Here is a 27,744-nt window from a genome sequence, read left to right as displayed (position 1 = left end):
ATATTGGGACATGAGGTGTTTAAGAGAGCCAGCCTTAACTACAGATTTCTTGACATTGTTTGGGTCAGAACCACACATACTTATAAAGAAAACACACACACGTCATACAAAAATGGTAAACCAACGTTAACTGTGATTAATAAAACATGAGTCAGATGTAGAGACTTTCCCTGTAAATGGTGGATTAAGGGCTTTCTAAACACTAATCATTGATCCAAGAGACTGAACCTACTGCAAACAAAAGAACAATTACTCCAGAGACCTCGTGCATCAAGTTTCAGCCTCAAGGGAATTTTTATAGCCAGTTTATAAAACCTTGAAAAGAGGGGTATACAATGTGAATGTCCAATGACCCTTAAATAGAGCAGAATTAGCAGGTGCTGTTGACATGCACCATAAGCCTATAATGTGATTACGCTCCTTCCACTGGTTAGCCTTCAGAAGTACATTTCTGTTTGATATACGTACCCTGACCATAAAGTTCGATAAATCTCTTCTGATACTGAGTTAACTCCGCTCTGCTGGGTACCTCATCAATCTTGCGTTGTAAAATAGCTATCTCTCTATTTCTTCGGGCCTGAGTGAAAGGAAGGGAGAAAAAAAGGCCCAGCTCTCATTTTAAATGGATAAAAGATAGCAAGATTTAGAAATAACCTGGTAAATAAGCTAATAAAAAAATACCTGCACAAAGGAGAGTTAATATATCCGGTAAGTTTTGTTAAGCCTCAAGATTTATTTCCCAACATTAATTATAAAGGTACTTGCTTACACTTACAAATGTTGAAGAAATTTACAGAAATACATTTTAGCGTTTAGCTAAGAAAACTTCAAAAATTCTGTCCTAGTAAGTTTGCCAAAAAACAAACAAACAAAAATCACTTTGTACTCACCAGTAATAGTCTGATCTTTTGAAGCTTATCTTTTTCAGTTTTGTATTGCTGGTCTATAATCTTATTAGGTTCCTAAAATTTGAGAAACCAAAGATAATCTCTGATTAACAGGCAAATCAACAGAATTTAAGCATGGTCTTAAAAAAAGAGCGGCTTTTGGTCAGCAATTATAAAAAATACAGATTGGATTCTTTATTTTGTTCACCTTTAAGGATATCCAAAATATTGCCAACATTTTTATATTATTTTAAGGCGAGTGGGTCAATGAAGCTGAATGAAAAACAAAATTTAAGTTCTGAATGTCACTTACACTACATAAATAATTGCATATTTTACTAGCTTTTAGGCCTTTGAGATATATATATATATATATATATATATTATATAAGATTGCTAAGTAGCCTTTTCACTGAGAACAACACCTCCAAAGAGACAATCGCTAAGTACAGTAACATGCAGTTAAAACATAAAAGTTGTAAATCAGATTATGTTCTCAGTTACCACAAGTGTAAAACTAGAGTAACTCCATTGACATCAATACATTTGTTATCAAGGACTTCTATGAGACTACTCATCTGTGTTAAGTGAAGCACATACATTATTCTATACAGGATGGAGGCCCCAAATTATCACCATCTTCCTTTGATTCTCCCATTGTGTTGTCCTTAGGTTTCTGTTTATCTTTCAGTTTTGTAGGCCAGGGATTATCTAGGGCCTGTATGGTGCCAAGTGCACAAGTAGGCACTTAAGCAGTGATCACCACCATCACCACAATAATAGTGACCATGACACCAATAATCATAACAATAATGATAGCTACATCAATCAATCATATCTAGGTGCAGTTCACCCGCTGGGACAGGGCCTGTACAAGATTCCCCCATGCCATGTTAGCCCTATATTATCCATGCATAAGAGCCCCTTTATTCTCCCTCCCTTGTCTTACTCCACCCTAGTGCTCACACAGCACCAGTTGCTGCAAACCACACACAAGGGTTTGTTCAGGCTTTGGGTGGGGGGCAGACAGGTGGAAGTTTTGTTCTTAAACTGTTTCAAATCCTAAAATGACTAGTTAAAAAGCATTTCTGTTCTGTTCATTTTTAATATCTTCTGGAATATTGAGGTACAGCACACGCACCAGGTATTTAAGTTCATTCTGTTCTCATCTCCTTAAACCATTTACTTTAACTTCATTGAATAAGTGACGTTACAGAGAGAAATTTGGTGCAGGGCTGGTATTTGTTCTGCATTTCCCTGCTTTTGTGGATTTCCAAATCAGATCTTTCATGTGAAACTTTAACCTAGAAGTCTGAAGTTTCCTCTCCATGCATGTTGTGTTCCGGAGGTGGGGGATAAAGTTACATGCGCTGCCACCCACTCGATTCTGGAAGAAGTGTATAAAGGCCGCTCTAGTCATCTCAAGGTATACAAAGTAACTAAACCTGAGCCTCCACTTTTCTCCACTATAACTCCCTGCCCTCCTATTAGCAAAGATTAGGGTGACCATATGTCCCAATTTTATAGGGACAGTCCTTATTTTTGGGTCTCTCTCTTATATAGGCTCCTATTACTTCCCACCCCCATCCTGATTTTTCACATTTGCTGTCTGGCCACCCCAGCAAATATGCATGGTAGCAAAGTTTCACAGTGACTGCTACTTGTTAAACTGTAATCTCATGCTCCATTGTTTGTTGTATACACCTGTTTATTATTTTTTTTACTTATATTTGCTCCTTGTGGTGGGACTATCTTTTTTCATTATGCGTGTACAGCAGCTAGTTTGATTGGGGACACTAGGTACCTCAATATCTATCTATATATTTGCTTTTAATGTTTGCTAGTTAGCAAGAGTGCCGAGGCTATTCCTGAACCCTAGTAACCTGCATGATAGTCAATCTGTTATGCACGGTTAGTGGCTGTATGTTTCAAATTCCAATTGGTGGTGGATTTTTTTTTTTTTTTTTTAATACAACACAGGTATAAAAAGGAAGAAAATTACCCAATGAATATTTTTAAATACAAATGAAAAATCAGCCTTTTGACATTTGCTGTTTACCTTTTCTTCCCCATTTTCCTCTGCTTCGGCTTTCAAACTCTCAATATTTTGCTGTAGGCGTGCCATCTCTTCCTTTAAAAGCAACAAAAACATTAGTTACCTTCTCAAGAAAAAAAAAGAAAAAAAAAAAGCCCAAATCTGTATTTTAAGAACTTCTGCATTAGACAGTACTCCACGATGTACATGTATTGGGAACATTAAATAGCATTCTGCGCTAAGGGGAGAAGGAGGCGAATGTTCTTCATTATGTTAAAATGCATGCCTTGTTTTTCCAAGTAGAAATAGCCACATTTCTTTCTTATATATATACTTTGGATGCATCTTAAGCAACTAACACATAATATGGAAAGCAGGACTGGAGAAATGTAGGCATGTTAAAATACCAGCACCCTGACACTGGTCTGCCGTATGTAGACACCACCACCACAACTGCACCCAAGACAAGTTAAAGGCTGCAAAATTATTTCCATTATAACCCTCTGTTTTCACAACTTTTCAAATTATTCATCTTTGGGGCTAAAATGTTCCATGCTTAGTCTCTGCTGAGGGATGACATTTCTTCTTTTCCATTATGTTTAAACAAAACCTCTTCAGCTGTTGTTGAAATAGGAACTAGAGAAGGAAAACAATTCTCTCTGATCTTTTTTATCATATTTCCAGGGTGTGCATCACCATAGCAGCGAACCGAGCAGAAAACACATTAATTATGCATTGAAATTGAAACATACTCTTAAAGTAGTAAGGCTTGATCTTGGGCTTCTCTCTTCTGGTGGGTTTTACAAAGCCAGTAGCCCTTGACCAAGAAGTAGGTCCTGGGCACTGTTAGCTGCTCTGTCCAAGAGGAGACCAAGCTGTCTCAGTGAATAAGATAGAAGGGTATCTAATGTAGCTAGGCCCAACACTGAATAGGCTTTTCAGTGGTGTTATTTGTAGCATGGTTCATGGAGTAAGACGATACGTAACCGTGCATCAACATACTGATGACACTATTACCTACATTTAGAAATGATCCTTCCAAGAGGCCTCTTCTGTACTACGCAAGCTGAATGACAGGTAACACAAGACAGAACCTTGAGGGATGCCACAGTTTAGATACAAATGAATAGGTGGTTGATTGTGTGTCCTTGCAAAGGGTGTCTAAAGACCAATGGTGAGCACTTCTGGCTAATCCAGAGCTGGATCTGCAGGCTTGTCCAGCCTAGTATCAGAGATATGTTAGATGACAGATCTAGGTGATTCTCCACAATTCTGTCATGGACCGGGTTGGCATTATTCAAAATGGATCTGACATTACCAGTAAATACCAATAAACAAACCTAGTACAGGGCAGGTGGAGGTGGGCAATTACATTTACCAATTTTTGATCAATCTTCATGTAACAAGATAGGGAGACAGAGAGAGACACTTACCCTACAATGAGCTCTGAACTCTTGCTCTTGACTTTTGAGATTTTCATTCATAGCCACCAGTGCTCGTAGGTTCTGCAATATGCTAAATTAGAAGACACAGCAAACTACATTCATTCTTTCAGTTTCTAAATTTACACACAAGAAAAATTAAGCTATTAGAACAAGGTTAATTTTAAACAAGTTTTCCTGCCACTGAGCTAAACCAAACAAACACAAATATCATTATGGTGCCATGGAAAATAATTAAGATTTGGTACTGCACAGATTATAATGCTTTCATGATGCTTCCCTCCAGTCCTCGGTTACCTATAAAAAGTTCTTGGAGCGCCTCCCGGATATATAGTGTAGTTTTTTTCAAGACATGGGCTTTAAGTAGGGGGGGAAATGGATACGGAAGGCTTTATCCTCTTGTCAAATCAGCTTTGGGCCCCTCTGGTTGCAGTACATATCGAAACTTCTCCAATAAAGGAAGAGTTTCATTTTTAATTGCTGATTATGGTCATGTTGGGTGAAATTTTAAAGGCTCAAATAGGAGTTTCTAACTTCTACTAACTTTCAATTGGAACTGGGGTCTTAACTTCTATTTATGCCTTTGAAAAAATCTTCTCCCCCCTTGTGGCACTCTAAATGGAACTTATCCTACATCTTCTTGACTTCTGAAATTCCAGGTTGTCCCAGAGAACATGAGCCATTTATTTATTAAAAGGTAAAGAGTATTAAAGATAAAATAAACAAGCCAACCACATTTAAAACAAATCAAGCAATTGGAAATTTAATAGTTTGTGATACCCAACTCATTCTGCTGTTCATTCAGGAATTGTAATCTTCATTTAAGATTATGAGATTTGTTTGACATTCTAAAACTGGCTATTGTCAATTAACTATGCTGACATTTTGCAGAACAAAAAAAAAATACAGAATTTAAATCCACTGTAGTAATAATTTGGGTGCTTTTCTTTTTGTCTAATTAACTGTAAAACTGCTTGTGACATTCTATACCTTGGAGGAGCATCTTGTAACCCCCATATTCCTCATCGGTATATAATTGTGATATTGCATATAAAGCAGGCCATGTAAAATATCAGGGGAAACGTTATGATCTGCTGAAAGGCATTCTTCTATCCATATATGTATACCATTAATGCATATGAAGTTATGAATCATGTGGTATGGTTGTCACTAAAACATGCTGTAAGTTGGGGAATCAACCAGATAAGGAGGTGTTAGTACCGTTATACAAGGCACTGTGAGACCTCATCTGGAATATTGAGTGCAGTTCTGGTCTCCCATGTTTAAGAAGGATGAATTCAAACTGGAACAGGTACAGAGAAGGGCTACTAGGTGATCCGAGGAATGGAAAAACCTGTCTTATGAAAGGAGATTCAAAGAGCTTGGCTTGTTTAGCCTAACCAAACAAGGGGAGATATGATTGCTTTTTATAAATATATCAGAGGGATAATATCAGGGAGGGAGAGGAATTATTTAAGCTTAATACCAATGTGGACACAAAAACCAATGGATATAAACTGGACATTAGGAAGTTTAGACTTGAAATTAGATGAAGGTTTCTAACCATTAGAGGAGTGAAGTTCTGGAACAGCCTTCCAAGGGCAGTAGTGGGGGCAAAAGACATATCTGGCTTCAAGACTAATCTTGATAAGTTTATGGAAGGGATGGTATGATGGGATAGCCCAATTTTGGCAATTCATTTATCTTTGATTATTAGCAGGTAAATATCCCCAATGGTCTGTGATGGGATGTTAGATGGGGTGGGATCTGAGAATTCTTTCCTGGGTGCTGGCTGGTGAGTCTTGGCCACATCCTCAGGGTTTAACTGATCGCCATATTTGGGGTCGGGAAGGAATTTTCCTGCAGGGCAGATTGGCAGAGGCCCTGGAGGTTTTTCACCTTCCTCTGCAGCGTGGGGCACGGGTCACTTGCTGGAGGATTCTCTGCACCTTGAGGTCTTTAAACCATGATTTGAGGACTTCAATAACTCAGGCATAGGTTAGGGGTTTGTTACAGGAATGGGTGGGTGAGATTCTGTGGCCTCCGTTGTGCGGGAGGTCAGATTAGATAATCATAATGGTCCCTTCCGACCTTAAAGTCTATAAGTCTATGAGACATTAGCTCCCCAGAGGCAACAGCAAGGAAAGTAACCAGCGTACAACCCATCAACAGCTATTGTCCAGCAAGGGAGCTACAATTCAATGACTCGCCTGCATGAGGCCACACCAGGGGAATTGCTCAACTTTGCCTGGAGATTCAGCAATGCCCACCAGACATGGCTGGACTTGTGTTCCCCAAGCACATGGGACAGAGTGTAAAACAGAACACAGGGGCCCCATGCTTGGCCTTTCTCCTACCCCCACCTATGCTGCAAGCAACCAAGATATTCAGAAAAAGACTGAAAACTCCAGAGGAGGCTGGCCTAGATTTACAGGACAAACTTGTATATTACGGACCACAATATCCAGTGGGGTGAGAAAAACTGCTTAATCTAGACGTTACCCAGTCTAAGAGGGTTGAGAGTTAGACTATGTGCTTATCTTTTATTTTCTTTTGGTAACTAACTCCGACTTTTTGCCTATCACTTATAATCACTTAAATCTATCTTTTGTAGTCAATACATTTGTTTAACTTTTATCTTTACCAGTGAGTTTGCCTAAAGTGTGTGGCAAAACTGCTCAGGTTTGCAAAAGCTAGTGTATATCCACTTTCCATTGATGAAGTGGTGAACCAATTAATAAATTTGCACTGCTCGTCTTGAGCAGTGCAAGATGGTATATTCCTGAGGTACAGTGCTGGGAGGATTTGGCTCTGATGGCTTTCTCTGTGGGATTCATGAGTGGCTCTGGGAGCATTCATGCAATCTAGCTGGGTGTAGGCCTCCACATGCGGTTGTGCTGAGTGCTAACAGCACCTGGAGCGGTTTGCTGCTGGTCACTAGCATGGCACTGTGAGAGACAGCCCAGGCTGGAGAGAGATAAGGGGGCACAGCAGTCCCACAGTCCCAGGCTGCACCCCGAGGGTCCCATCACACTGCGGTCCACTAAACTGAAAACAGACTCCTCACAGCCATATATTAATTATACATTTAGGCTGAATAAGAAATAAGCACTGAATGCTACATTGCCAAAGCCAGCAGTTTTCAATGATCATAAGTCACATAAATGAAGAAAATATACCTAGAATCTGCTTGGGATTCCACCGTTTCTAAGGCTGCCAGCTCCTTGTCCAATTTATCACTGTAACTCTTAACCTAAGGGATGCAATTAATAAAACATGTAAATACATTTGCACACAGAATGATTCATGTTTCTCTGCCTTCCCACACAATGAAGCCAAGGAGATGAGCTTTCTCCAAATAAAAGCTTTAGAGAATTCCCTAGAATCTTTGGCTCTATTTCTTAGCCATCATTAACAAGTAAGATTTCTTTCTAAGGTTAGCAGAATTCCCTTACCAGGTATGAGTACTGCAAACATGACGAATGTACTGACCGTTACACTTGCCCTCTACCTTGCCCTCCCAAATCAATACGTAGAATCCCTGTTCCACAGCAAGATGGATAAATGAATTCTACATTGCACAAGACTGTACCAAATGCTCCTGTCTCTCTTAATTCAGGAACCTATCTACATACGAGCAGAACTGTCATATTTCATTTTTTTCAGGGCTGTATGAGTCAGTCATAAAAACCTTGCCTTGGAACAAAATGTGAAAGGTCAACAGATCATGTTGTTTAAAAAAAATCTTATCTAAAATTAAAATCAGATTGGGGTTGTAGAAAAGAAATATTATAACTGACTGATTCAAGACTTCTGTGCTCTTTCTTCCAATGAACTTTTGTAGCCCACCATCTAAGCATAAAACTGATTCAGACTATATACCTACACAGGGGAATCGGAATCTGCCTTACACACCTATATGGGCTGCCTGGACCTCCAGTGCAGGGACATAGGACTAAGCAGAGCTAATAATGTGCTTACTCCCTCCCTGCAGTGTGTGGACAGGGAGGAGCAGAGGAATGGGGGGAGTCTTTACTACACTTCCTGTTCTTATTGATCCAAGAAGTTGAACCAGTGTGGGGGAGTTGTACTTCGCTGCTAGTAGAGGCCAGCAGTAAACTACTATCCCCAGGTAGCAAAGAGGAAGGAGGGAGATGTATGACCACTGGTACAAACTATACTGATCAGCTTAAAGCTCAGAAGGGAGCCAAGGCTTTAACTCAATCTAGCTGAGCCAGGCTGAAGTACAACAGCTTGGTCTGGACTAGAGCACTGGAAGGTATTAATTAGAATGGACTAATTAACAAAAATGTACATGTCCCAGCTTTTATATTTAACCTAGAGAAGGTCTCAGAGAGGTCTCTCTGACTCACACCACCTCCCAGGGCTACTCGTGAGTGGTGCAGTTTATTTGCTACCCCTTGTGCGTGTGCAGAGTTGTGCTTCAAGACAACAATCTAGTCGTAAATGTGCTACATTCTTGTACAGTGATGAGAGAGATAAAGGGACTGGATGTTAAATAGTAAAGATTTTCTGCTGTTAATATGAATTTTACATGCCTGGTTTATGGACAGATTCCCCCATATTGTATAATTTTACAATACAGTTCTATTTCTCATGGGAACAGAAACTGAAGAGGAAAAAAATTATGTTTACATTACCTTTATCCCTATATGTTTTAGCAACATAGATGGGCTTACAAACTATAAATAAAGATCACTTTGTCCCTGCTAAGGTGGTGAAAGCCCCAAGACTAAGGAAACCTATAAAGATGATGAACTAGGGATGGATTCTCCATGGCATTGGCAGGGGTTCATGCACGACATATGGTGCAGTTTCATCAAAGAACAGCTTGAGTAGAGACGAACCTTAAAGGTGAACCACAAAGCTTTTGTTAAAAGTAAACAACTCAAGATGCAGTCTTATGGACAGACAGTGGAATTATCTTCTGCTGCAGCAAGTGTTCAGGCTTTCTTTGAGAATAAAACTGCTCACATTCAGATGCTAATGGCTGCACTGTTGGCACCAGATCCATGTCTGAAAGTGCCAAATACCTCTGATTGAGTTCTGTCCATTTCCACTCACTGAGGTTCTACAGGTGCTGGGAGGTGTTGAGTCTGTTGGTGGTCATCAGTACTGGCACTCTAAGGGAGGGTGAGTACTCCAGTGCCCCTCAAACCTGAGATTAGGCACTACCGGAATACTACTAATATCATAAAGACCCAGCATGCCACCAATGATTGTAGCAGGAGCTGAATACTAGGAAGTCTTGAAAACAAAACTTGAACTTGAAAACATGCAAACTGTTAAACAAAAGGACACAAGTGCACTTAGAGATTCTGTACCCCATGAGTGGCAAAAAAAGAAGGAACACAAACTGACATATCGAATCACACAAGTGACATACCTAGTTCAATAACCTGTTTCTGGCTATACATTCCAAACCCTTAGCTAAAACTGTAATCTCTTCTACTGAAATGAACCCCATTAGCTTTGATACTACAGTCACAGGTGGTATAGAAAACCTCATTACTCTGACATCATGACAGAGACCTTCAATTAGTTCACTACAATGATCCAAGACTTCAAAATAAAACTAAGTTTCCTAACATTTTAAACATAAACATACTTTAAAGTCAGAATTAACTACATGTAGAAAGGTTCAGGAAAGACAAAAAAACTTTACAGTTAACATCTAATCACATTTTTACTGCGTTTCCATGGCATCACAGACTATTTCTTTCTTTGTTCCCTACATTTAATATGGTGTTGCAATTACATTTCCGTTCATTTCCTTGGTAACCTGATGTTGATATGTATGGATTTATATACAAAATGAATAAGCTCTTTATATTACAGCAAATTTATACCAGATTATGAAACCAATGCTACAGATCCAAATGCCAACTGTTAAATATTGACCATTTCTAAAACTGCACTGCATGTCAATCTTAAAATCAGGTAGATCATCCTGCACTTTGCTGCTTTTGTTCTTTTGTCCCAATGAAAACTTCATCAAAACATTCTGGATTCAACAAAACAGCATATTTTGACAACATGAAATTTAATTGACAATGTTCTGACCAGCTCTAGTACAGTGAAACCCCGCTATAACGCGATGATTGGGGTCCAAAAAATTCGATCCCGATAAATGCGGGGTCACAGTATAGCGAGGTTTACCATTTGAAGCTGGTCAGTTTCAAGCTGGTCAATTTCTCTTGGGCAGAAAACAACTTGCTTTTGAGAACTACCCATAACAGTAACTGAAAGGGTGCAGCTCCAGCAGTGTGGGCTCTCAGCCATGCAGCGAGAGAGGGAAACACTTGGGGAAAGTAGGGGAGACGTGTAAGGGGCAGAGGAAGAGCGAGGAGCATCTGGGGAGGAGGAGGGCTCTTCTCGCCAAAAGGAGAAGCTAGGGAACGGGGGGGTGGGGTGGGGGAAGAGGCAGTGGGGAAGGCACATTCCATTTTTTGTTTTTTTTTCCCCTTCGGCAGCACTCCAGCCTTTTTTTTTTTTTTTTTTTTTCCTTCCTTTTTTGCGCTCTGGCCGCTTTTCTTCTTTTTTTTGCTTCCGCGGCGCTCCGGCCGCTTTTTCTTTTTTTTTTTTGCTGCGCTTCGGCAGCGCTCTGGCCGTTTTTTTTCTCTTTTTTTTTTGCGCTTCCACGGCGCTCCATTATATATCCAAATTCGTGTTATCGCAGGGCACGTTATAGCGGGGTTTCCCTGTATTTAGATTAAACAGCATTGGATTAAGTGCCTAGCTAAACCAGCATTTTACTGTACTAGCAGTTCTATCAAGTCTAAGTATTCCAAATCCAATGCACTGGTTGCAGAACCACCCCGCAAAAATACCAGTTTTCCTCTCCACCAACATGCTTCAATGCTGCTGGGGAAGGATCATCTCTATGGTAACAGTTAATTTCTCTACCCATTTAATTCTTAGTCTTACTGCTGAGTTAGTCATTGGGGATGGGGACGTAGCTACCCATTTATTTGGAATGCATGTCAAATTGGATATCAAACAGCTATCAGATGGAAACAATCTTTAGTCTTGACCAAACTGGGCTAAAATTCAAAACTATGACCAAGAGATGAAAGATTCTGTATATTCTATTACTAATCCAGGGAGGCAGCTAGCCCAGGAAAATTCATTAAAAAAAAAATACATGTTTATTTTTGATGGAATTGAGAGGAGATTACAATCTCACCTGAATTTATGACCATCCACTGTTTTATCTCCCCAAAATCATGCAGAAAACCAACAGACTGGCATCAAATTAGCTACACCCACAGTTTCAATAGAATGAGATGAGTTAGTTTCATGAGCCACAACTCCAGTAGTTTCTGTACATTCTGCATATATCCTGGTCCCACTTCACACTCAACCAGAAGTACTCTCCTCAGTGTCCCCAATATGATCAGAAAAAAAGATCCCCTTTATACTATTAGGACTCTCTGATTTGATTGTCAAAACATTTCTCAGTGGGAGCAGAGTTAGGCCAATGCTGAAAGCTTTTCAAAATCCCACCCTTCGTGTATATTTTGTCTATGCAGCAATAAAAGAAAGTAGGGATCTAGCTGGGCAGTACCAGTTTCAAAGAAATACTTGTGTCTGTCTAATATTACACGCTAGCCTCATAAAACAAAGGATGAGAAAAGTAGTGTTACAGTTTGATATTATTACCACTACCGTCACAGAGGCATACATTCTAAATTGGTTCTTTTCATCCTTCTATATGCATGATACGTTCCCTGAAGAGGGAAGCAGAAGAAATGTTACATTTTACAAAGGGGGGAAGAAAGAAAGATTACCTCAGTTAATGTCTTCTTTGCTTCACTACAGCCTGCTTGCAGGTCAGCACATTTAGCTTGCAACTATTATCAAAGAAAAAGAAGAGTTTGATTCCACATTCACACTAATTACACCTGTAACGGAGAATGGCAATATTTGAGCTACTGAGTTATTTATTACATTGAGGTTCACAATGGCTGTCTTCTACACAAGAGGAAAGCTGTCAGAATCACAGTCTTTCCCTGTCAGATTCTTAGTCTACATTCTGTTACATGAATTTTGGCTGAAAAATTCAACAAACGTGTCAGACATTTACTGATGAACTCTCCAGATGCATTAGCCTTAAAACAAATAGATGTCAATGGACTGGTTACTTGCGGGATGGAATCTTTGTGCTGTGGAACTCCAAAGAGGTTTTAACAATAATCTAGACCAGTTACCTTATATTTCGTAGCTAGACTGGAATGAGGGTCACGTTAACAAGCTACCTCTACTCTTCCAGACAATTTGGTACATTTGGGAGACACTGGGCTGTACATTATTGTTCTGATCATGGTCACTGATCTCTTCAAGTAACAGTCAGGAGGAAAGACTATTTTAGCAGCAGCAGGGTATTTACTTAATATGCATCAACCTATTATGTCTTTATTAAGACAAAAGTCTAAGATGACAGCAGCGAGGAAAGCTCTACTGACTATTTCACCTTGTCACACAGAAATTACAAGCTCCCCTGATAACATATGAAATAATAGAGATATACAGTACTTTACAGGTAAATAATAAGAAGGTCCTTTCCTTTAGGCCCAGTTTTTTAGAGGAATTCAGGTGCCTAATTCCCACTGATTTCAATGGGAGTTAGGTGCTCAAATACCTTTAAAAAAATCTATTCCATAAAATCTCTGTTTACACATAACTCTACAAATAGTGAGAGCAGAAATGGAATTGGGGTCAGAAGACGGGAGGACAAATGATGCAACAAAAAGATCACATAGTTGCCTTGGTTAGTTATTGATGAATCTAAAGAATTTTGCTCTCTTTTTCTCTCTCTAGAGTTTGGTTTGCTGCTCAAACTAAAGTTGTGGATCTAAACACTCCATTAACTCAACTCGTAATTTTTGCAAGACTTCTTATAGAATTTATAATATTAGCAAAGTCTTTCATGGTGTTCCTGAGGAGTCAGAATTAAGAGTTCCAAAAACTCCAAAAATTAGAATTTAACCTTTAATCCTGTTTGCCAGTTCTCACTAAGGATTAACATATAAAACAAATTTACATATTTTTTAAACCAAGCAGTTTTGAACTATGAACCAAGCTTATTGAAGTATTGGGACCTAAGACTTCAAAACGTGAAACCTAAAAGCCCTCTCTCAAAAACACTGCAACCAATTAACTTTAAAGCCTCTTCCCAATCAAACTTCCCAAGTCAAAACAAAATTCTCCTCTGGCCAGAGGTGGTAAAAAATTTAAGAAAAGAGCTTTACTGTAAAGTTAAAAAAGGGGCTATATTTGGGCTTATAAGGAAACTTACAAACTAGAGAGTCAATAGTATTACTCCAGACTATGCAAAAGCGTAATATTAGGGATATAAAGTTCTGCAAAGTGGCATTACTCGTTTCACAAACACATTTTCATATTTTTTAAAATTGTTTTTCCTCTTCCTTGTTGTTGTTTGTGTAGGTCTTTCACACAACAAGGGGAACTGACAGGGGAATAGCTCAGAAACGAAAGTAAAGGGAGAAAAGTCAACACGTTTAATATACACCAGATGAAAGAACTATTTCTGTACTACTGGTCCAATGCTCACACTAGCGTTTAGTACTGTGGAAGAAATGGACCATCTGTTCCAGTAGGATTCTTCTGAATATCGTGCTCATGCTTATTGGCACAGGAGCAAGTGACAGACACACGTTTAACACTTAAACATTTAATTAACAAAAAAAAAAAAACTTTTTTTAAAGGGCAGGAGGAGGAAGGAGAAAAATACAGAGCCAGACTCTCCTGCTTTCCAGTCCATGTGCCACGGGAGCAGCACAGGGGCTGCAAAGCTACCAAATCTGTCCAGCTGAGAATTCCCTAAGCACAGGGTGTGCTCAGCTGGCAAAGATCCAGCACCTGTGGCAGCTTCCCCTCTGCTCAGCTATACCTAGTAGAGAGAGGACAGAGAAGTAGCAGGGCTAGAGCACAGTGTCTTGGGCCAGTGTCAGCAGAAATAGGTTAGAGAAATCCCAAGACCATTTCAACTTATGCTGGAGCACGACTCGTCCTTTCCCCTCGCCCCCACAAAAATCAGCTTGAGATGATCCTCTCTCCTAATCCACAGGCAAGGGCAAGGGGTCTTGTGTGCTGATCTCTCTCTGTCTTTGAAACTGCAGCTCTCCTTACATACATGCAAAATGAAGAGAGATAAGTGGAAGCAAGTGTCCCACACGCTGATACGTTCATGTATGTACAACACACTGTGGCACGATCAAATAACTTTAGCACATGATTGGCAGCAAGGATCCATTGAGTTCTAATACTGGAGGACATATATTCCCTCCATGCCTGAAGACAAGAACACCTCTCTGCCTCACTTCATTCGGCCTTACCCTGGGTCTCCAAAATGAGGTCATTTATTTACTTGCTTCATGAGGATTGGTTGTTTGTAAGGCACACTGAAGAATATGCATTACATGACATACACACTGTTGATAGCAGTCATGATTTTTGGTGTATTTCTTAAAGCCCCATCTGGGATCAAGAGATTGCTTGAGAATCTCAGTTTTAATTTAAAGAAAAATAAAAGAGGAAGTTTCTAGCTCTCATAATTTTGGAGAAAAACATGAAGTGAGTGTATCCTGATGGCAAATTTTTTTTTGGTTAAGAGGTTATGATTTTTAAGCCAATCTCATGATTTTTTGGGCCTTACTTTTGAATTTTGAGCACTGAAGGTTAGTAATACTATAGTCATGCTACTTATTACTGATACAGCACCCACATTTTGCTACACACTTTAAAAGCATTTCATCTGTTTGGTTTTTCCTACTTTGAGAGTAAAGTGCAGACAAAGTTAATGGCTTTTTCATATGGAGATATACCTATCTCATAGAGCTGGAAGGGACCCTGAAAGGTCATTGAATCCAGCCCCCTGCCTTCACTAGTAGCAGGACCAAGTACTGATTTTGCCCCAAATCCCTAAGTGGCCCCCTCAAGGATTGAACTCACAACCCTGGGTTTAGCGGGCCAATGCTCAAACCACTGAGCTATCACTTCCCCCGCTACAATATGAATTATACACACAGACACAGACAAAACCCACATACCACACACACACTTGATCCATTAAATGTTAGAATAGCATAAGAATATCCAGGAAGTATGATGAAAATAAGTGATAGGATTTTTATAGTGGAGATACAGTGCTAGTTTTAAATAAACTGGGATATCTATTAAAGTGCTAACAGTTTATGACAGATGGGGTAGGCTAGAAGGCAATAAAGATATGGAACTGCATTAGCTTTGACAGAAAAAGAAATTAATCCAGTTCTGTGTGTTCCATTATAAGATCCAAGCTAACGTTTACTAGCATTTTTAATTAGCTGTCATATTAAAGTTTTCTAAGTAAAATAACCCAACTTTCTTTACAAAAATTTGTAAGTTAGCCAAAAAGTTTCAATCTAACTTTTTTTGGTTGGGAAGGGGAAAGTAGGAAGCAGGAAAAATATGTTATTTATTATTTATTTAAAAACGTAAATTTAATTTAAGATAAATTTAATTAATACTTCAAATTGTCAATGCATACATATGGAATGAAACCCATACATACGTATAACTTAGTCCTAACCTTGTGTTCGTTTAATGTTAGATTCAGATAACTGAGCTATGTTCAAAAAACTATGCTCCACTGATAACTTTACCATAGATTTACCCATTAAAATGCTGAACCCCCTATACAAAAGTCTTCAAGATGTATAGCAAGCAACCATGAGATTTTATTGAGCCAGACTGTGGATGACCCTTACGCTGGTAAAAAGAAGAACAGGAGTACTTGTGGCACCTTAGAGACTAACACATTTATTAGAGCATAAGCTTTCGTGGATATATGCATCCGAAGAAGTGGGCTGTAGTCCACGAAAGCTTATGCTCTAATAAATTTGTTAGTCTCTAAGGTACCACAAGTACTCCTGTTGTTCTTTTTGCGGATACAGACTAACACGGCTGTTACTCTGAAACTTGTCCTTACGCTGGTGTACAGATGTGGGCTGGGAAAAATAGACACATGAGAAGCTGAGCATTCACCAAGCATCTCTGAATGACCATTATAACTATTACTTGAATATAGTGGTTGTCACCATTTCAACACCACACTCCAACAGCGGAGGTGGAGAAAAAAAGAACTAGAAAGTATTTCTGTTAGAGGTTTTCAATTTAGATATGAAAGGAACTTTTGTATGCAGCATCACATTCACAACGGTATCCTATTCTTTAACATAATAGTCGCATAATTGTCTTAGTAAAAAATGTGCAAGCAAGACATTAAAAGATACTTAACTAATGTTCAGCATGACAAGTTACTGGTACAGAGTGTAGTTTTCAAATATTTTCTGAACGGCAAAAGCATTGTGGTCAAATACATTTACCGATGCTTTTTCTTTGTTACCCACACAAGCCTACCTCTTCCAAAAGTTTGGTTTTCTGCGAGATTTGCTTGTTTAGTGATGCCACTTTCCTTCGGTGCTGCTGGGCAGCTCCTAGTCTTTCTGGACGCTCCTCAGAAGAAAGCTCAGATTGCTGAAAATAAATAACAAACAACAAAAACAACAGAGGGTTGAATTGCACATAGCCAGTATTTGCTTTACAGGGACACAGGAACAGACACAGTGGATAGGAATTATGGTCTACCTAGTCCAGTATTCTCTAAGAGTAACCAACACCAGCTACCTCATAGGAAAGTGTAAGAACCCCACAGCAAGCAGATGTGGGGTAATTTACTCCCACTATGCTGGCTTCATCATTGCATGTGGCTTCCACTGAGGTCAGCAGGCAACTGTACAGATGAATTGTATAATGGATGCAGGGATGTGCATATATTTTAAGAGTTGGAAGAAAGTGGATTAAGTCTTCTTGAAAAGCCCTTCTAAAACACTACAGTATTCTATAGTAATGAGCTAAAATAATACAGCTTAATACAAGAGAGGTTAACATTTGCACTATACTGTAAAGGGATGAGCTGTTACAGCAGTACAACTGTTCTTAACAGCAGTTCAAGGGTGGTGTGGCGGAAACAAAAGTTGCTAAAAAAGATGCAGGAAAAAAGAAAATGGGAAAAATTTTCAACAGCTCTCACTGAAAAACCACTGTTAGGAATGGGATAGTTTCCCAATGTAGTCTGGCTTTATGAACCCTATTTTGAAGCAGACATGGTCCCAAAGCCTCAGTGTCTGATCTTGAACATGAACAAACTCAAGCTTTAGGGTGTTCTGATTTGGAATATTGGTTCAGGCTTATCACTATACTGAAACCACATCCTCAATTAATCAATTTTCTTCTCAAAGCCTCTCCATTCCTGTGAACTTAGAGCCTTCGTTATTTACTCAATTGAGACTGCATTTCCAATAGTCTTCTATAGAGATAATGACTATAGCAACTTGGATCCAGATTCCTGCTGCTTATAGACTAAGGGATAGATTGACTGAAAAATTCTTTACCAGCAGTATTATTTATAATGGGAGAGTATATCTACAATGGACCAAGAGGAGTTTTTCAAAGGCAAAAAATGGCAATTAGGCATCTCACTGAGTGTTATGTATCTAATGACCATTGGTGCCTTTGAAAATCTCCCCTTATCTATTTGTCATTTCATCATGACAAAGATTTTTAATTGCTTCATCTACTTCAGGCTCCCTTTTCATTCCAATCAACTTTTGACATTTCATCAGCAAAAAAACCCCACTTTCCACTCATTTAGGTGCTAATTTATGAAGTCTGTCAAAGGCATGAGGACTCTATCAGACCATTTCCAAGAATAACCTTATTTTGGTAGCTACTGAAATATATATAGGTAAAATATTATTGGGAGAACTCCATACTCTTTTGACATCTACTTGCTTCTGAGATCTGCTCTTGACAGATCACATAGACAAGTCTTCGTTAACAGCTTAATTTTAGACAAAGCAGAGATGGAAGTTTCCTTTCCTCCACTCCCCTCCCTTTTTTTCTTTTCTAAAGGCCATATTTCTACATAATTTAGACAGAAAAGCCGTTTTGTGACTGGATATATTTATGTCTCTTTTGAAAGAAGAGATTATTAATCTCAGGCATCTCATTCCAACAACTCATACTTAAAGCCATATATTGCACATTTCTTCTATATGAGAAAATGCTGTGAAACAACGAAAGACGAGTACAGTTCAACACGACACTATTTTTTCAGTTAGTTGGGCCAAAACCATTCCCTTGTCAACTGTAAGTGTAATGCATTCCAAAATACCGTTTTAATTTCTATGCAGAATGAAAGACAAATGGACAAGTAATGCATGAGGAAAAGTTACATCAACAAATAGTCAGCTTAAACTTTGGAAGAGTATTATGATCCATGAAATGCAATGAATAGTTCAAGCATCAGGATTAAGACCTCAACTCAGCAAGGCATTTAAGCACATTCATAAGCCCCAATGACTTCTTCTATATCAATATATTGAATGTAATGGGGTCGCTTGACTGAGCTGGAGCCTAAGAGCTGAGGACTGCGATAAGAAGTGCAGATGTCACACAGTTAATGACGAATGAAACAATTTTTTAAAATATCACTATTAAATTGAAATACACACCAGAACCTGCAGAGGAACAACACATCCTAGGCATTTCCCCTAGATACTAAAAATATCAACTATATTTAAAAACTACATGATTTTCCTGAGGTAAAGAGTAGATCTATACTGCTAGGGAAAGAATTATTGTCCTAATTTATTTAAACAGAAGGAACTTTGTTCAGATTTCTTTTATGTGACAAAACTCCTACAAGACTAAATATGGAAGGCAAATGTTTTTCTCTCACCCTACTTTCAATGGGCTCTGTGAACTTAAGTTGCAAACTCTCATGGACAATAGGTATGGTAATACCTAATTTTCTGAGCACAAGCCAAAAATCTGCTATCATTTGTAAACCCATAGCCCCCAGAAACTCCAACAGGGATTAGGGTCTCAGGGTACTAGATGCAGTGCAAGCACAGAGTCCATAGAAAGCAGGATGAGAGAACATTTGCCTCCCATATTTACTCTTGTAGGAGTTTTGTCTCATAAAAGAAATCTGAACAAAGTTCCTTCTGCTTAAGGAAATTAGGGCAATAATTCTCAACTATAAATAGGGGGCTCTGAATCTTACATGATAAGCAGCTGAATCAACTGATTGAATACAATATAACTGTATTATAAAAGTGTATCGAGTAAGGTCTTATGAAAGCCTGACAGACACTGGTGATTAATAGCCTTGTGAAATGTATGCATTAACACTATATGAGAAATTATGGATACTCACTGGATTATGCTTTGAAGTCTCTGACTAACCATAGACAAAAACAGAAGCTACCCACCTGTCTCCAATGTAAATTAAAGATTACGAATCAAAATAATGGAAGCCCCATTTGCACACAAGTCAGAAAGGGGATGGGAAGTCCCCTGGAAGGGAAAAACAGGAGGAAGACTTCCTGCCTCTTCTAACAAAGACAATGAACTATAGGGTGACATAAGGGGGAGGAGGGGAGGCGCAAAAAGACATTTGAGTTATCCATCACTTGGGGAATTAAAGGGGCCAGAGCTCTTTAAAAATAATTTTAAAAAATTCACAAATTTGGATCCTTCAACCACGGGGATTGAAGTCTCTGGGAACTCAGTTTAGAGAACCTGCTTAGGCAAAAGACTAACTTGCTGAAAATAAGTTCTAGTCTTGGAAGGATATTTTATTTTGGTTTGCTTATAATCCTTTCTATCTTTTCCCCTTATACTTGGTATCACTTAATCCTATGTCCTTTTGTTAAATAAACTTGTTTTACTTTAATATAAACCATTTCAGGGCTGTGCCTGAAATCAGAGTTATTGTTAACCCCACTTAGACAGTATACTGCAGCTCGTTAATTTATCTAAAGGAAATTTGGGATTGGGAGGTTGTTGGGGTCACTGCAAAAAGTAACTGGGCAGTGGAAGTCAGGGTGTGACCTACAGTAACTCCTCACTGAACATTGTAGTTGTGTTCCTGAAAAATGCGACTTTAAGTGAAACAATGATAAGTGAATCCAATTTCCCCATAAGAATGAATGTAAATGTGGGGGTTAGGTTACAGGGAATTTTTTTTTGGCCATACAGTACAGTACTATAGTTGGGAGGTGCCCCCGCCTTACCCCACACAAGCACAGCCCACTGGCACTGGAGACAATGAGGCAGGCAAGGAGGCTGAAGGTGCTGTATGTTAGGAGAAGTACGTTGTGCAGCAGCAGCAGCTTCCCCTACTATGCAAGCACCAGGAGCAGGGGGCTCAACCCTTGGCCTGCCCTCGCCACCCCTTCCACCAAGCCCATACCCTTAACCCGCCTCTTCCCCCTTTACTCCGCACGCTGCGTCCTCGCTCCTCCCCCTCCTCCTCCCTCCCCTGCCTTCTGCCCACGACAATCAGCTGGCTTGCAGCGTTCAGGAGGCAGGAGCGAGGAAACAGCATGCAGGCTCCCCCTCCCTCCTGAACACTGCAAGCCAGCTGATTGCCACAGGCAGGAGGCGGGGGGCGGGGATGAGGGAGGTGCACCGTCCTCGCTCCTCTCCCCTCCCTCCTGCTCACAGCAATCAGCTGGCTTGCCATGTTCAGGGGGCAGGAGGGAGGGGCGAGGACTCGGGGTGCAGGCTCCTCCCTCCCCTGCCTCCTGCCCGCAGCAATCAGCTGGTTTGCAGCGTTCGGGAGACAGGGGGAGCGAGGACTAGGCATGCAGGCTCCTCTCCCCCGCCCTCCTGAACACTGCAAGCCAGCTGATTGACGTGGGCAAGAGGCGGGGGGAGGAGGAGGAAGGCGCTCATCCATGGGGTCTGCCGGCAGGCGGAAGGCACGGGGGTGGGGAGGGGGCGCAAGGGAGCTGATAGGGGGGCTGCCAGCTGTGGACAAAGCAAGCAGCCAAACGACATTATAGCAAAGCATTGCACAACTTTAAATGGGGCATGCTCTGTAATTGAGCAGGGACATAAGATCGAAACAACGTTAAGCGAGAGGACGTTAAGTGAGGAGTTACTGTACATGCTTGTATGCTGGTTGTTGGTGTCAGGGCTGCATGCCGCAGCAACATAGCATCGAAGGCACCCAGAACTGCAGGGCAGGTGGTAACACAACCTCTTACCTGTCTGGGTTGAACCCAAAGAGTCATAGCGCACCACTACCATCTTCCCAGGCTTGCCACCTTTTCCCCCTGCATAGGATTTCACCAAGTGTCATTGCTGCTTCTCCCACAACTTACTAGAAATCCAACTTTCCTGTCCTGACAGCACTTGCTTGAAGCCCTGGTCATCTGTAATCTTTGTGTCTTAGCTGGACATGCCCTTCTGACAAATGATCAGTAAAATGTTTATTTATAAATAAAAGTTTCATTCTACTCAATGGGGGGGTCTCATACTGAATAGGATTGCATTTTTTCTGTGAAAAATAAAAACAAATTTAGGTAACCATGTCTGTAAAAACTAATTTGAAGCTATAAAGTTTACTGTGGTTTCATCTAACTAGACTAAAATTAGGAAACGAACAGAGAGACATTATTTGACTTGATAAACAGCTTTATAATTGGTATGTTTATCACGTTTTACATAAAACTTGTGTATAACTCAGATTATGTTACATTTTATGATGGTGAAAGCCTAATATAAAAAAACCCAAACCTATACTCTGTTTGTCTCTAAATTACCAAAAATGAATGGTTCTGAATAAGATATTTACAATCAAATTGTATAAGCTTTGTTCTACAGACACTGACTTAAAACATTTCTCATCTAAGAACTAAGGAAAAATATGTGGTTAGCATCAGTCACATCGATTCCCAGTTTTAAGATTTCAAAGAAACAGATTTATTGAGTTCCTCAACTCGGCTGTTTCAATTTATGGCTTATTCCTGTTCAATATACATTTATAACCACTTTTTTAGCTTTCAATTTTAGCATCTTGTTTATGTTGATCTATTCAGGCTTTTGATATCTTGCCAGCATGTGATTTGTGCAAGACTAGACTTTTATCAATTCTACACAACCATAATTCATTATCACTTTAGACAGAACCCTTAACTTATTCCTCTATAGAATCTGCAATATTCATAAACCCAGTAACTATCAATGTTACTCTTTCATGCAGCCTTCAGTTAGGATGCATATATGAATAATGCTCAGTGAAAATCTAGACTGTAGCTTTTGTGCACCTGAATACAAATAGCTGAAGCTGAACTTCATTTTTAACCAATGACTTTGCGGCAGCAACACCAGTTTTGACTATAATCCCCTTTAGTGGCTCAGCTGCAGAACACCAATGACCATTTATGACAGTGCAGTTACCAGAGAGAACATTGTTCTGCTGAATATCCTCTCTCCATTAATTATCAGAATCTCTTAAGTCTTTTAAAGTAAGATACTGCGTGCTGTGGCATTTACTGATCATATACCAGCTGAAGTCTAAAGCTAAATCAAGCTAAAAAAATTTATTTGATTTTAGTATCAAAAACCGAGCAGCACTGAGTTCAATCCACAATTTATTCATTCTGTCCAGATACTCTTTTTCCTTGGTGAATTAAGTGACTTTGAAAGGTTATGGGGGTTGTTAACCCCAGGAGCTAAAGACCCCTTCCCAAAAGAAAACATGAAGCACAAGAAGCAACAGTGCAAATTTCCCCAAACTGCATTACCAAATGGAGTCAAACCTTACCCATAAGGACCATTCCTAAATAGTTCAGCCATATAATCAGATAATGGAGAGATGAAAGAAACCAATTATGGGCCATCAAGTCCATTCCGCCCCCCCCCCCCCGTCCCTCAAGTACAGTATTATTCCCTATGTTCAACACTCAAAACTGAACAAGAGGACCAGGTGGTACAGACATAAATTATATTACACTGGTCTACAATTTTTGAGAAGTCATCTGCTTCAGAAATGAAATGTGCTATTTATTATGTATTTTGATGTGCTGAATTCAAATATGACAATTAAAACAACTGATTGGCTACTGTTTCTAAGATATTTAAGTTTTTACATTTTATGTCTATGTATATTGTGTAGATAGTAGAGTTTTAATCATAAATTGTAAACCTAGGTCTTTTCATGTGTTTATGGTTGCTTTACATGATAATATTTCACCTGTCCTGTTTATGTAACACTTTAAAAATCAGCAAAAGGGTTATATAAATAAAATTTATTATGAAACAAAAGGCAAAAAACTATTATTTACATAGTTTAGTCCTATTCAGTGTCTACTCGGCGCTTCTTGGCTTGTCTCTTGTATTCATTAAATGGAGCATCTCTTGTCACTGTCCAGCAATAGTCTGCAAGCATTGATGGGCTCCATTTGCCATTGTTGCAATGTCCTGGTGAAATCGCTCACTGTGCTCGTCGCTCACTGCTCCGCAGTTCGGTGGAAAAAAATCTAGATGAGAGTGCAAAAAATGTATCTTTAGTGACATGTTGCAAACAAGGCTTTTGTATGCCTTGAGGAGGTTTTCCACCAACAACCTGTAGTTGTCTGCCTTGTTGTTTCCGAGAAAATTTATTGCCACTAACTGGAAGGCTTTCCATGCCGTCTTTTCCTTGCCACGCAGTGCATGGTCAAATGCATCATCTCGAAGAAGTTCACGAATCTGAGGACCAACAAAAAGACACCTTCCTTTATCTTAGCTTCACTTAACCTTGGAAATTTTCCACGGAGGTACTTGAAAGCTGCTTGTTTTGTCAATGGCCTTGACAAAGTTCTTCATCAGACCCAGCTTGATGTGTAAGGGTGGTAACAAAATCTTCCTTGATTCAACAAGTGGTGGATGCTGAACACTTTTCCTCCCAGGCTCCAATGACTGTTGGAGTGGCCAATCTTTCTTGATGTAATGGGAATCTCTTGCACGACTATCTCATTCGCAGAGAAAACAGCAGTACTTTGTGTATCCAGTCTACAGACCAAGCAAGAGAGCAACAACCTTCAAATCGCCACAAAGCTGCCACTGATGTTGGTCATAGTTTATGCACCTCAAAAGTTGTTTCATGTTGTCATAGGTTTCCTTCATATGGACTGCATGACCAACTGGAATTGATGGCAAAACATTGCCATTATGCAGTAAAACAGCTTTAAGACTCGTCTTCGATGAATCAATGAACAGTCTCCACTCATCTGGATCGTGAACGATGTTGATGGCTGCCATCAAACCATCGATGTTGTTGCAGGCTACAAGATCACCTTCCATGAAGAAGAATGGGACAAGATCCTTTTGACCGTCACGGAACGTGGAAACCCTAACATCACCTGCCAGGAGATTCCACTGCTGTAGTCTGGAGCCCAACAGCTCTGCCTTACTCTTGGGTAGTTCCAAATTCCTGACAAGGTCATTCAGTTCACCTTGTGTTATGAGGTGTGGTTCAGAGGAGGAGGATGGGAGAAAATGTGGGTCCTGTCACATTGATGGTTCAGGACCAGAAGTTTCATCCTCTTCCTCGTCTGACTCAAGTGAGAATGATTCTGGTGCATCAGGAACCGGCAGTCCTTCTCCGTGGGGTACTGGGCGTATAGCTGATGGAATGTTTGGATAATGCACAGTCCACTTTTTCTTCTTTGACACACCTTTCCCAACTGGAGGCACCATGCAGAAGTAACAATTGCTGGTATGATCGGTTGGCTCTCTCCAAATCATTGGCACTGCAAAAGGCATAGATTTCCTTTTCCTGTTCAACCACTGGCGAAGATTTGTTGCACAAGTGTTGCAGCATATGTGTGGGGCCCACCTCTTGTCCTAATCTCCAATTTTGCAGCCAAAATAAAGGTGATAGGCTTTCTTAACCATAGTGGTTCTACTGCGCTTTTGTGATGCAAAAGTCACTTCACCACAAACATAGCAGAAGTTATCTGCACTGTTCACACAAGTACGAGGCATCTCTGCTCACTTTGGCTAAACAGAAATGTGTCCCTTTGCAAAATCCAACACCAACAAATAAGAGCACGATGCTATGATTTCTAGAGCTGATATAGGGCAATTTGTTCAGCAGAGTGATGTAAGCTTCGTTATGGTTGCATCATCCATGACTTCTAGGAATAACATGATGCAATTCATATCAATAATGACGCAATACCAGCTTCAGATTGCATCATTCATTGTTTTGCCTAAAAGCAAGTACTGTCCAAACCCAGCCATAGATTTATTCATAGATCCAGTCAAAGATGTATTTTAGTCATTTCTGGTTTAAATTGAGATCCCTTCCCTTTATAACTCACTTATCCTCTGCCATTCCCAAGTCAAGGGTCGTATACACTGACCCAATAGCATATCTTGAAAACTAGAGCCAATCAACAATTTTAAGCATCATTTTCGTTCTCAGTGACCCAGAATTAGTAAAGTTTGACTACATTTATTTCAGAAGCATTTTGGCTGTAGAGCAGTGTTACAGAACAGAATCTATTAGTGTCTTGGCTATTGCTTGAAACCAAGTCCAATGTGAAAGGTACCTTATAAAGCAACTTATTAAGAACACTAGCTTTCTAGTGGGTTCAAACAACACCCAAGGCACTCTAACCTACTCTATATCAGTATTAAATATTACAGACATTTATCAAACACTAGAAAATTGTCCACTCTCCGGAGAGGAGTAGCACATAACAGATGAAGACTTGAACTTTCATTTTAGATTGCCAGAGGAAAAACTTAAACATACAATTAAAGTGTGCTAGTCTTGCTAGATCACCCACATGACATGTAACCTTCACATACTGCCATTTAGTTTAATTATGTAGAAAGCACTGGATCAATTAATTGCTAGAAAATGGAAGCTACATTTCCCACCCTACCCCTTTCTTTTTTAGCTCTCCAGCATAGCATAACAAGAACTCTCAAGTATCGGGGGTAGCCGTGTTAGTCTGTATCTACAAAACTCTCAAAATATTTTTGGTGGATCATTTACCATTCTGTTCTAAGCTGACTTTCATTTGTTTACTTTCTTTCAGTGAGAGCTCATAGTTAGAAACAATAACTTGCAGACTTAAAACCACAATGAAAACTTAAATTAAAAGAAGCCATCTGGTCAACAAGGGAACTAAATCCATTTGCCTAATAGGTTGTTTTACAATTATTGCCTGAAGATGTATCAATCAGTACGCAGGTTTATGCCACAGAATAATCAGCAAGCATGGTCTTGTCTCAGGAAGAAACTCAAGATGGAGGGCAACATAGCAGCAACTAATTGTACTGAATTCTATCTGTATTGCACCAGTAGCAATATTGTGTTTGGGAAGCAATGGACGCATTTGCTCTCATTAATCTAGTTTCTGCTGTTTGCAATATACCATGTTGATGACAACATTGTAAATATCTTCTGTACATTTAGTCCATGACAAATTTGATACCCCTCCCCACCAAAAAAGTTGATCGAGAAGGCCGTAAACCAAAAAGCTTTTATAAAATTAAGAACTTGGTATGAGTGTTATGTGGGTTTTTGATTCGAGAACGTTTTGTTGCAGTAGATGCAAAAGGACTAAATTGACAAAACTGGCAAACATCAGTGTGAAGTATGAGTCCAACTTATATGCTGGGCCAAGAAAGTAGTGCCTGAGGAGGGCAGGCAATCCTGCAGATTCTGCCCTGCCCAGAGTTTCGACAGGGACGGTAGACTGAATGTGTCACCTGGCTCCAAAGGAGAGCTGTTTGATGACAGAAACCTTTGTAGGCACCCCTGAATCCCTGTTAGTTCTGGCTGACTAAGCCATGCTCCTGGGGCATCAGTACTCCCAGTTAGATGTTGTGTCAAACTCTTATGTTTGTCCCTTGGAGAGTGGAGATATGTCCAGTTTACACCACAGGAATGTGGGTGCCAAAGGTTTTCGTGACCCTGTATCTATTAAAACAGAGCTAGCAACAAAATGGGTGAAACATGCTCTAGATCAGGGGTCAGCAACGTTCAGCACGCGGCTTGCCAGGGTAAGCACCCTGGCGGGCTGGGCCAGTTTATTTACCTGCTGACGCGGCAGGCCCACTGGTCACAGTTCGCCGTCCCGGGCCAATGGAGGCGGCGGGAAGCCGCGGCTGCACATCCCTCGTCCGCGCCGCTTCCCGCCACCCCCATTGGCCCAGGATGGCGAACCGCGGCCAATGGGGGCCACGATCGGCCGAACCTGCCGCGTCAGCAGGTAAATAAACTGGCCCAGCCTGCCAGCGTGCTTACCCTGGCGAGCTGCGTGCCAACGTTGCCGACCCCTGCTCTAGATGGTCCCTGTATACTGACAGGCTATTGGATTATTTCAGAGGAAATTCAGAGTTCTGTATCCCACATATTGTCAATCAATTTTTTTCCATTTTTTCCCCTAGTTCTAGGATAAACTGGCACCAGTCTTTAGCCATCAAAACACGCTTTCTT

General features: G+C 40.1%; 1 protein-coding gene across 7 annotated transcripts in view; it reads right to left on the bottom strand.

The window, feature by feature from the left end:
* Nucleotides 1–27,744, bottom strand: part of CCDC93 (coiled-coil domain containing 93) — a 105,211-nt gene that overhangs the window by 16,310 nt on the left and 61,157 nt on the right. For all 7 annotated transcript variants that reach the window (XR_010591540.1, XR_010591541.1, XM_065561592.1 and 4 more), the window contains 7 exons: nucleotides 16,809–16,925; nucleotides 12,176–12,238; nucleotides 7,544–7,617; nucleotides 4,356–4,437; nucleotides 2,947–3,018; nucleotides 891–962; nucleotides 469–577 (listed from right to left, as the gene is read on the bottom strand). Coding sequence is in view for 5 of the 7 variants with exons in the window: in XM_065561592.1 (XP_065417664.1) it covers nucleotides 469–577; nucleotides 891–962; nucleotides 2,947–3,018; nucleotides 4,356–4,437; nucleotides 7,544–7,617; nucleotides 12,176–12,238; nucleotides 16,809–16,925 (589 nt within the window). In the remaining 2 variants the exon portion in view is untranslated. The remainder of the gene's footprint in view (nucleotides 1–468; nucleotides 578–890; nucleotides 963–2,946; nucleotides 3,019–4,355; nucleotides 4,438–7,543; nucleotides 7,618–12,175; nucleotides 12,239–16,808; nucleotides 16,926–27,744) is intronic.

The sequence above is a fragment of the Chrysemys picta genome, chromosome 11 (assembly GCF_011386835.1).
Source record: "Chrysemys picta bellii isolate R12L10 chromosome 11, ASM1138683v2, whole genome shotgun sequence".
NCBI lineage: Eukaryota > Metazoa > Chordata > Testudines > Emydidae > Chrysemys > Chrysemys picta.
Note: the sequence above shows the minus strand (reverse complement) of the source record. Positions and strands in the feature narration are given on the sequence as shown.